This window comes from Eucyclogobius newberryi, unplaced genomic scaffold, assembly GCF_026437365.1.
Source record: "Eucyclogobius newberryi isolate DKJ021-1_F unplaced genomic scaffold, fEucNew1.0.hap1 SCAF_14, whole genome shotgun sequence".
In the NCBI taxonomy this organism is placed as follows: domain Eukaryota; kingdom Metazoa; phylum Chordata; class Actinopteri; order Gobiiformes; family Gobiidae; genus Eucyclogobius; species Eucyclogobius newberryi.
The window spans coordinates 531,188-544,005 of record NW_027315768.1 but is presented as its reverse complement, the minus strand read 5'-3'; the positions used below and the strand labels follow the sequence as shown (position 1 = coordinate 544,005).

Here is a 12,818-nt window from a genome sequence, read left to right as displayed (position 1 = left end):
TATCTATAACAGAGTCTATAACAGACTCTATAACATACTTTACAACAGACTATCTATAACAGACTCTATAACAGACTCTATAACAGACTCTATAACAGACTCTATAACAGACGCTATAACAGACTCTATAACAGACTCTATCTATAACAGACTCTATCTATAACAGACTCTATTTATAACAGACTCTATCTATAACAGACTCTATCTATAACAGACTCTATTTATAACAGACTCTATAACAGACTCTATTTATAACAGAGTCTATTTATAACAGACTCTATTTATAACAGACTCTATCTATAACAGACTCTATAACAGACTCTATTTATAACAGAGTCTATTTATAACAGACTCTATTTATAACAGACTCTATAACAGACTCTATCTATAACAGACTCTATCTATAACAAACTCTATTTATAACAGACTCTATTTATAACAGACTCTATAACAGACTCTATTTATAACAGACTCTATTTATAACAGACTCTATCTATAACAGACTCTATAACAGACTCTATCTATAACAGACTCTATTTATAACAGACTCTATTTATAACAGACTCCATAACAGACTCTATTTATAACAGACTCTATTTATAACAGACTCTATTTACAACAGACTCTATAACAGACTCTATTTATAACAGACTCTATTTATAACAGACTCTATTTATAACAGACTCTATTTATAGCAGACTCTATAACAGACTCTATCTACAACAGACTCTATCTATGACAGACTCTATTTTAAAACAGACTCTATCTATAACAGACTCTATCTATAACAGACTCTTTAACAGACTATCTATAACAAACTCTATTTATAACAGACTATTTATAACAGACTCTATCTATAACAGACTCTATTTATAACAGACTCTATAACAGACTCTATTTATAACAGACTCTATCTATAACAGACTCTATTTATAACAGACTCTATCTATAACAGACTCTATTTATAACAGACTCTATTTATAACAGACTATCTATAACAGAGTCTATAACAGACTCTACAACAGATTCTGTCCATAACAGACTCTATAACAGACTCTATAACAGACGCTATAACAGACACTATAACAGACGCTATAACAGACTCTATCTATAACAGACTCTATTTATAACAGACTCTATAACATACTCTATTTATAACAGACTCTATAACAGACTCTATTTATAACAGACTCTATAACAGACTCGATCTATAACAGACTCTATTTAAAACAGACTCTATCTATAACAGACTCTATCTATAACAGACTCTATAACAGACTCTATCTATAACAGACTCTATTTATAACAGACTCCATTTATAACAGACTCTATAACAGACTATCTATAACAAACTCTATTTATAACAGACTCTATCTATAACAGACTCTATTTATAACAGACTCTATTTATAACAGACCCTATCTATAACAGACTCTATTTATAACAGACTCTATTTATAACAGACTCTATCTATAACAGACTCTATCTATAACAGACTATCTATAACAGACTCTATCTATAGCAGACTCTATTTATAACAGACTCTATTTATAACAGACTCTATCTATAACAGACTCTATTTATAACAGACTCTATTTATAACAGACTCTATCTATAACAGACTCTATCTATAACAAACTATCTATAACAGACTCTATCTATAACAGACTCTATTTATAACAGACTATCTATAACAGACTCTATCTATAACAGACTCTATCTATAACAGACTCTGATTATAACAGACTCTATTTATAACAGACTCTATTTATAACAGACTCTATAACAGACTCTATTTATAACAGACTCTATTTATAACAGACTATATCTATAACAGACTCTATCTATAACAGACTATCTATAACAGACTCTATAACAGACTCTATCTATAACAGACTATTTATAACTGACTCTGATTATAACAGACTCTGTCTATAACAGACTCTATAACAGACTATACAACAGACTCTGTCTATAAAAGACTCTATTTATAACAGACTCTATTTATAACAGACTCTATCTATAACAAACTATATTTATAACTGACTCTATTTATAACAGACTCTATTTATAACAGACTCTTTTTTATTACAGACTCTATAACAGACTCTATTTATAACAGACTCTATTTATAACAGACCCTATCTATAACAGACTCTATCTATAGCAGACTCTATTTATAACAGACTCTATTTATAACAGACTCTATCTATAACAGACTCTATTTATAACAGACTCTATTTATAACAGACTCTATCTATAACAGACTCTATCTATAACAAACTATCTATAACAGACTCTATCTATAACAGACTATCTATAACAGACTCTATCTATAGCAGACTCTATTTATAACAGACTCTATTTATAACAGACTCTATCTATAACAGACTCTATTTATAACAGACTCTATTTATAACAGACTCTATCTATAACAAACTATCTATAACAGACTCTATCTATAACAGACTCTATTTATTGCAGAATCTATCTATAACAGACTATATCTATAACAACAGACTCTATTTAAAACAGACTATCTATAACAGACTCTATCTATAACAGACTCTATTTATAACAGACTATCTATAACAGACTCTATCTATAACAGACTCTATCTCTAACAGGCTCTATTTATAACAGACTCTATCTATAACAGACTCTGATTATAACAGACTCTATAACAGACTCTATTTATAACAGACTCTATCTATAACAGACTCTATCTATAACAGACTCTATTTATAACAGACTATATCTATAACAGACTCTATCTATAACAGACTCTGATTATAACAGACTCTATTTATAACAGACTCTATTTATAACAGACCCTATCTATAACAGACTCTATCTATAACAGACTCTATAACAAACTCTATTTATAACTGACTATGTATAACAGACTCTATCTATAACAGACTATCTATAACAGACTCTATAACAGACTCTATCTATAACAGACTATTTATAACTGACTCTGATTATAACAGACTCTGTCTATAACAGACTCTATAACAGACTCTATAACAGACTCTACAACAGACTCTACAACAGACTCTGTCTATAAAAGACTCTATTTATAACAGACTCTATTTATAACAGACTCTATCTATAACAAACTCTATTTATAACTGACTATGTATAACAGACTCTATCTATAACAGACTATCTATAACAGACTCTATAACAGACTCTATCTATAACAGACTATTTATAACTGACTCTGATTATAACAGACTCTGTCTATAACAGACTCTATAACAGACTCTATAACAGACTCTACAACAGACTCTACAACAGACTCTGTCTATAAAAGACTCTATTTATAACTGACTCTATTTATAACAGACTCTATTTATAACAGACTCTATTTATAACAGACTCTTTTTTATTACAAACTCTATCTATAACAGAGTCTATAACAGACTCTACAACAGACTCCGTCTATAATAGACTCTATAACAGACTCTATAACAGACTCTATAACAGACTCTATAACAGACGCTATAACAGACTCTATAACAGACTCTATAACAGACTCTACAACAGACTCCGTCTATAACAGACTCTATAACAGACTCTATAACAGACTCTATAACAGAGTCTATCTATAACAGACTCTATTTATAACAGACTCTATAACAGACTCTATCTATAACAGACTATATTTATAACAGACTCTATCTACAACAGACTCTATTTATAACAGACTCTTTTTTATAACAAACTATATCTATAACAGACTCTATAACAGACTCTATAACAGACTTTACAACAGACTATCTATAACAGACGCTATAACAGACTCTATAACAGACTCTATAACAGACTCTATTTATAACAGACTCTATCTATAACAGACTCTATCTATAACAGACTCTATCTATAACAAACTCTATCTATAACAAACTATCTATAACAGACTATCTATAACAGACTCTATCTATAAAAGACTCTATTTATAACAGACTCTATTTATTGCAGAATCTATCTATAACAGACTATATCTATAACAACAGACTCTATTTAAAACAGACTCTATCTATAGCAGACTCTATCTATAACAGACTCTGATTATAACAGACTCTATTTATAACAGACTCTATTTATAACAGACTCTATAACAGACTCTGTCTATAACAGACTCTATCTATAACAGACTCTATTTATAACAGACTCTATAACAGACTCTATTTATAACAGACTCTATAACACACGCTATAACAGACTCTATAACAGATTCTGTCCATAACAGACTCTATAACAGACTCTATAACAGACGCTATAACAGACTCTATAACAGACTCTATCTATAACAGACTCTATTTATAACAGACTCTATAACAGACTCTATTTATAACAGACTCTATAACAGACTCTATTTATAACAGACTCTATAACAGACTCTATTTATAACAGACTCTATTTATAACAGACTCTATAACAGACTATCTATAACAGACTCTATTTATAACAGACTATTTATAACAGACTCTATTTATAACAGACTCTATAACAGACTCTATTTATAACAGACTCTATTTATAACAGACTCTATTTATAACAGACTCTATAACAGACTCTATTTATAACAGACTCTATTTATAACAGACTCTATAACAGACTCTATTTATAACAGACTCTATTTATAACAGACTATCTATAACAGACTCTATAACAGACTCTATTTATAACAGACTCTATTTATAACAGACTCTATCTATAACAGACTCTATTTATAACAGACTCTATTTATAACAGACTCTATCTATAACAGACTCTATAACAGACTCTATCTATAACAGACTCTATTTATAACAGACTCTATAACAGACTCTATTTATAACAGAGTCTATTTATAACAGACTCTATAACAGACTCTATCTACAACAGACTCTATTTATAACAGACTCTATTTATAACAGACCCTATCTATAACAGACTCTATCTATAGCAGACTCTATTTATAACAGACTCTATCTATAACAGACTCTATCTATAACAGACTCTATCTATAACAGACTCTATTTATAACAGACTCTATAACAGACTCTATAACAGACTCTATAACAGAGTCTATCTATAACAGACTCTATTTATAACAGACTCTATAACAGACTCTATAACAGACTCTATCTATAACAGACTCTTTTTTATAACAAACTATATCTATAACAGAGTCTATAACAGACTCTATAACATACTTTACAACAGACTATCTATAACAGACTCTATAACAGACTCTATAACAGACTCTATAACAGACTCTATAACAGACGCTATAACAGACTCTATAACAGACTCTATCTATAACAGACTCTATCTATAACAGACTCTATTTATAACAGACTCTATCTATAACAGACTCTATCTATAACAAACTCTATCTATAACAAACTATCTATAACAGACTCTATTTATAACAGACTCTATTTATTGCAGAATCTATCTATAACAGACTATATCTATAACAACAGACTCTATTTAAAACAGACTCTATCTATAACAGACTATATTTATAACAGACTATCTATAACAGACTCTATCTATAACAGACTCTATCTCTAACAGGCTCTATTTATAACAGACTCTATATATAACAGACTCTGATTATAACAGACTCTATTTATAACAGACTCTATAACAGACTCTATCTACAACAGACTCTATCTATAACAGACTCTGATTATAACAGACTCTATTTATAACAGACTCTATTTATAACAGACCCTATCTATAACAGACTCTATCTATAACAGACTATCTATAACAGACTCTATCTATAACAGACTCTATCTATAGCAGACTCTATCTATAACAGACTCTATCTATAACAGACTCTATTTATAACAGACTCTATAACAGACTCTATCTACAACAGACTCTATCTATAACAGACTCTGATTATAACAGACTCTATCTATAACAGACTCTATCTATAGCAGACTCTATCTATAACAGACTATCTATAACAGACTCTATAACAGACTCTATAACAAACTCCATAACAGACTCTATAACAGACTCTACAACAGACTCTACAACAGACTCTGTCTATAAAAGACTCTATTTATAACAGACTCTATCTATAACAAACTATATTTATAACAGACTCTATCTATAACAAACTATATTTATAACAGACTCTATCTATAACAAACTATATTTATAACAGACTCTATCTATAACAGACTATTTATAACTGACTCTGATTATAACAGACTCTGTCTATAACAGACTCTATAACAGACTCTATAACAGACTCTATAACAAACTCCATAACAGACTCTACAACAGACTCTGTCTATAAAAGACTCTATTTATAACAGACTCTATTTATAACAGACTCTATCTATAACAAACTATATTTATAACAGACTCTATCTATAACAGACTCTATTTATAACTGACTCTATTTATAACAGACTCTATTTATAACAGACTCTATAACAGACTCTATAACAGACTCTATAACAGAGTCTATAACAGACTCTACAACAGACTCCGTCTATAACAGACTCTATAACAGACTCTATAACAGACTCTATAACAGAGTCTATCTATAACAGACTCTATTTATAACAGACTCTATAACAGACTCTATAACAGACTCTATCTATAACAGACTATATTTATAACAGACTCTATCTACAACAGACTCTATTTATAACAGACTCTTTTTTATAACAAACTATATCTATAACAGACTCTATAACAGACTCTATAACAGACTTTACAACAGACTATCTATAACAGACTCTATAACAGACGCTATAACAGACTCTATAACAGACTCTATCTACAACAGACTCTATCTATAACAGACTCTGATTATAACAGACTCTATTTATAACAGACTCTATCTATAACAGACTCTATCTATAACAGACTCTATCTATAACAAACTCTATCTATAACAAACTATCTATAACAGACTATCTATAACAGACTCTATCTATAAAAGACTCTATTTATAACAGACTCTATTTATTGCAGAATCTATCTATAACAGACTATATCTATAACAACAGACTCTATTTAAAACAGACTATCTATAGCACTCTATAACAGACTCTATCTATAACAGACTCTATCTATAACAGACTCTATCTCTAACAGGCTCTATTTATAACAGACTCTATCTATAACAGACTCTGATTATAACAGACTCTATTTATAACAGACTCTATTTATAACAGACTCTATAACAGACTCTATCTATAACAGACTCTATTTATAACAGACTCTATTTATAACAGACTATCTATAACAGACTCTATTTATAACAGACTATCTATAACAGACTCTATCTATAACAGACTCTGATTATAACAGACTATTTATAACAGACCCTATCTATAACAGACTCTATCTATAACAGACTCTATAACAGACTCTATTTATAACAGACTCTATTTATAACAGACTCTATTTATAACAGACCCTATCTATAACAGACTCTATCTATAGCAGACTCTATCTATAACAGACTCTATCTATAACAGACTCTATCTATAACAGACTCTATTTATAACAGACTCTATAACAGACTCTATCTACAACAGACTCTATCTATAACAGACTCTGATTATAACAGACTCTGTCTATAACAGACTCTATAACAGACTTTACAACAGACTATCTATAACAGACTCTATAACAGACTCTATAACAGACTCTATAACAGACTCTATAACATACGCTATAACAGACTCTATAACAGATTCTGTCCATAACAGACTCTATAACAGACTCTATAACAGACGCTATAACAGACACTATAACAGACGCTATAACAGACTCTATAACAGACTCTATCTATAACAGACTCTATCTATAACAGACTCTATTTATAACAGACTCTATAACAGACTCTATTTATAACAGACTCTATAACAGACTCTATTTATAACAGACTCTATAACAGACTCTATCTACAACAGACTCTATCTATAACAGACTCGATCTATAACAGACTCTATTTATAACAGACTCTATAACAGACTCTATTTATAACAGACTCTATTTATAACAGACTCTATCTATAACAGACTCTATTTATAACAGACTCTATTTATAACAGACTCTATAACAGACTCTATTTATAACAGACTCTATTTATAACAGACTCTATAACAGACTCTATCTTTAACAAACTATCTATAACAGACTCTATCTATAACAGACTCTATTTATAACAGACTCTATCTCTAACAGGCTCTATTTATAACAGACTCTATCTATAACAGACTCTATCTATAACAGACTCTATCTATAACAGACTCTATCTCTAACAAACTATCTATAACAGACTCTATCTATAACAGACTCTATTTATAACAGACTCTATCTCTAACAGGCTCTATTTATAACAGACTCTATCTATAACAGACTCTGATTATAACAGACTCTATTTATAACAGACTCTATTTATAACAGACTCTATAACAGACTCTATTTATAACAGACTATATCTATAACAGACTCTATCTATAACAGACTCTGATTATAACAGACTCTATTTATAACAGACTCTATAACAGACTCTATTTATAACAGACTCTATTTATAACAGACCCTATCTATAACAGACTCTATCTATAGCAGACTCTATTTATAACAGACTCTATCTATAACAGACTCTATAACAGACTCTATTTATAACAGACTCTATTTATAACAGACCCTATCTATAACAGACTCTATCTATAGCAGACTCTATCTATAACAGACTCTATCTATAACAGACTCTATCTATAACAGACTCTATCTACAACAGACTCTATCTATAACAGACTCTGATTATAACAGACTCTATTTATAACAGACTCTATTTATAACAGACCCTATCTATAACAGACCCTATCTATAACAGACTCTATTTATAACAGACTCTATAACAGACTCTATAACATACGCTATAACAGACTCCATAACAGACGCTATAACAGACTCTATAACAGACTCTATCTATAACAGACTCTATAACAGACTCTATAACAGACTCCATAACAGACTCTATCTACAACAGACTCTATTTATAACAGACTCTTTTTTATTACAAACTCTATCTATAACAGAGTCTATAACAGACTCTATAACAGACTCTACAACAGACTCCGTCTATAACAGACTCTATAACAGACTTTACAACAGACTCTACAACAGACTCTGTCTATAAAAGACTCTATTTATAACAGACTCTATTTATAACAGACTCTATCTATAACAGACTCTATCTACAACAGACTCTATAACAGACTCTATCTATAACAGACTATATTTATAACTGACTCTATTTATAACAGACTCTATTTATAACAGACTATCTATAACAGACTCTATTTATAACTGACTCTATAACAGACTCTATAACATACGCTATAACAGACTCTATAACAGACGCTATAACAGACTCTATAACAGACTCTATCTATAACAGACTCTATAACAGACTCTATCTATAACAGACTCTATTTATAACAGACTCTTTTTTATAACAAACTCTATCTATAACAGACTCTACAACAGACTCTATAACAGACTCTATAACAGACGCTATAACAGACTCTATAACAGACTCTACAACAGACTCTATCTATAACAGACTCTATAACAGACTCTATCTACAACAGACTCTATTTATAACAGACTCTTTTTTATAACAAACTATATCTATAACAGAGTCTATAACAGACTTTACAACAGACTATCTATAACAGACTCTATAACAGACTCCATAACAGACTCTATCTACAACAGACTCTATTTATAACAGACTCTTTTTTATTACAAACTCTATCTATAACAGAGTCTATAACAGACTCTATAACAGACTCTACAACAGACTCCGTCTATAATAGACTCTATAACAGACTCTATAACAGACTCTATAACAGACTCTATAACAGACGCTATAACAGACTCTATAACAGACTCTATAACAGACTCTACAACAGACTCCGTCTATAACAGAGTCTATAACAGACTCTATAACAGACTTTACAACAGACTATCTATAACAGACTCTATAACAGACTCTATAACAGACTCTATAACAGACGCTATAACAGACTCTATAACAGATTCTGTCCATAACAGACTCTATAACAGACTCTATAACAGACGCTATAACAGACACTATAACAGACGCTATAACAGACTCTATAACAGACTCTATAACAGACTCTATAACAGACGCTATAACAGACTCCATAACAGACTCTATAACAGACTCTATAACAGACTCTATAACAGACGCTATAACAGACTGTACATCAGAGTCTATCTATAACAGACTCTATAACAGACTCTATAACAGACTCTATAACAGAGTCTGTTATAGATAGTCTGCTATAGACTCTATAGCAGACTCTATAGCAGACTCTATAACAGACTCTATAACAGACTCTACAACAGATTCTGTCCATAACAGACTCTATAACAGACTCTATAACAGACTCTATAACAGACTCTATAACAGACTCTATAACAGACGCTATAACAGACTCTATAACAGACTCTATAACAGACTGTACATCAGAGTCTATCTATAACAGACTCTATAACAGACTCTATAACAGACTCTATAACAGAGTCTGTTATAGATAGTCTGCTATAGACTCTATAACAGACTCTATAGCAGACTCTATAACAGACTCTATAACAGACTCTATAACAGATCTTCCCATCACTGGTTCTAACTGTGTGTGAACTGTTTCAGGGGCAGGGCCAGATGTAGTCAAAGAAGAGGAGGAGGAGACTTTGGAGAGTGAGGACGCCTGAGGATGGCCGAGGACGCCTGAGGACGGCCGAGAACGGCCGAGGACGCCCGAGGACTTCCAAGGACGCCCGAGGACGCCCGAGGACGCCCGAGGACACCCGAGGGCATTAGAACGTTGGTCATTTGACTTTACCTTTGAATGTCCTCCATGGGGACATGGACCCTCGGACCATCTCACCGACACAGTCTAGCACCATATTTGTCGTCTTTCAGAATATTATGTAGAAACCAGCCGTTTATAATCCAGAGAACAGACCGTGAACCATGAAGCTAATGATAATTATGTCATAAAAAGCAGTCAGACCTTGGAAAGTCCTTATGAGGACAGAATGTAGGGCCTGTGCAGTGTAGGGCTGTGCAGTGTAGGGGGGCCTTTGCAGTGTAGGGGAGGCCTGTGCAGTGTAGGGGGGGCCTGTGCAGTGTGGGGCTGTGCAGTGTAGGGGGGGCTCTGCAGTGTAGGAGGGCCTGTGCAGTGTAGGGGGGGCCTTTGCAGTGTAGGAGGGCCTGTGCAGTGTAGGGCTGTGCAGTGTAGGGGGGGGCTCTGCAGTATAGGGGGGGGGCTGTGTAGTGTAGGGCTGTGCAGTGTAGGGGGGGGCTCTGCAGTATAGGGGGGGGGCTGTGTAGTGTAGGGCTGTGCAGTGTAGGGGGGGCTCTGCAGTGTAGGGGGGGGCTGTGCAGTGTAGGGGGGGGCTATGCAGTGTAGGGGGGCCTGTGCAGTGTGGGGGGGCTGTGTAGTGTAGGGGCTGTGCAGTGAAGGGGGGGGGCTGTGCAGTGTAGGGGGGCCTTTGCAGTGTAGGGGGGGGCAGTGCAGTGTAGGGGGGCCTGTGCAGTGTAGGGGGGCCTGTGCAGCGTAGGGGGGGGCCTGTGCAGTATGGGGGGGGCTCTGCAGTGTAGGGGGGGCCGTGTAGTGCAGGGGCCTGTGCAGTGTGGGGGGGGCTCTGCAGTGTAGGGGGGCTGTGTAGTGCAGGGGCTGTGCAGTGTAGGGGGGGCTGTGCTGTGTAGGGGGGGGGCTGTGCAGTGTAGGGGGGCCTGTGCAGTGTAGGGGGGCCTGTGCAGTGTAGGGGGGGCTGTGCAGTGTAGGGGCTGTGCAGTGTAGGGGGGGGCTGTGCAGTGTAGGGGGGGTGTGCAGTGTAGGGGGGGGCTGTGCAGTGTAGGGGGGGCTCTGCAGTGTAGGGGGGCATGTGCAGTGTAGGGGGGGCGTGTGCAGTGTAGCGGGGGGGCTGTGCAGTGTAGGGGGGCTGTGCAGTGTAGGGGGGCCTGTGCAATGTAGGGGGGGAGCTGTGCAGTGTAGGGGGGGCTGTGCAGTGTAGGGGGGTGGGCAGTGTAGGGGGGGGCTGTGCAGTGTAGGGGGGGCTCTGCAGTGTAGGGGGGCCTGTGCAGTGTAGGGGGGGCGTGTGCAGTTTAGGGGGGGCTGTGCAGTGTAGGGGGGCCCGTGCAATGTAGGGGGGGGCTGTGCAGTGTATGGGGGGGCTGTGCAGTGTAGGGGGGGAGCTGTGCAGTGTAGGGGGGGCTGTGCAGTGTATGGGGGGCTGTGTATTGTAGGGGCTGTACAGTGTAGGGGGGGCTGTGCAGTATAGGGGGGGCTGTGCAGTGTAGGGGGGTGTGCAGTGTAGGGGGGGCTGTACAGTGTAGGGGGGGCTGTGCAGTGTATGGGGGGCTGTGTATTGTAGGGGCTGTACAGTGTAGGGGGGGATGTGCAGTATAGGGGGGGCTGTGCAGTGTAGGGGGGTGTGCAGTGTAGGGGGGGGCTGTGCAGTGTAGGGGGGGCTCCACAGTGTAGGGGGGCCTGTGCAGTGTAGGGGGGGCGTGTGCAGTGTAGGGGGGGGGCTGTGCAGTGTAGGGGGGGGCTGTGCAGTGTAGCGGGGCCTGTGCAATGTAGGGGGGGGCTGTGCAGTGTAGGGGGGTGTGCAGTGTAGGGGGGGCCTGTGCAGTGTAGGGGGGGCTCTGCAGTGTAGGGGGGCCTGTGCAGTGTAGGGGGGGGCGTGTGCAGTTTAGGGGGTGTGTGCAGTGTAGGGGGGCCCGTGCAATGTAG

The 12,818-nt window shown here is 35.9% G+C and overlaps 1 protein-coding gene across 2 annotated transcripts in view; it reads left to right on the top strand.

Annotated features, from left to right (window-relative positions):
- LOC140359293 (dual specificity calcium/calmodulin-dependent 3',5'-cyclic nucleotide phosphodiesterase 1A-like) overlaps positions 1 to 11,055 on the top strand; it is a 268,008-nt gene extending 256,953 nt beyond the window's left edge. Inside the window, exon 16 of one of the 2 annotated variants that reach the window (XM_072444154.1) lies at positions 10,727 to 11,055. In XM_072444154.1, coding sequence (XP_072300255.1) covers positions 10,727 to 10,788 — 62 coding nt within the window. In that variant the 3' untranslated portion in view covers positions 10,789 to 11,055. The remainder of the gene's footprint in view (positions 1 to 10,726) is intronic. The other variant, XM_072444153.1, reaches the window with a different exon arrangement.
- Positions 11,056 to 12,818: the final 1,763 nt, after the last annotated feature.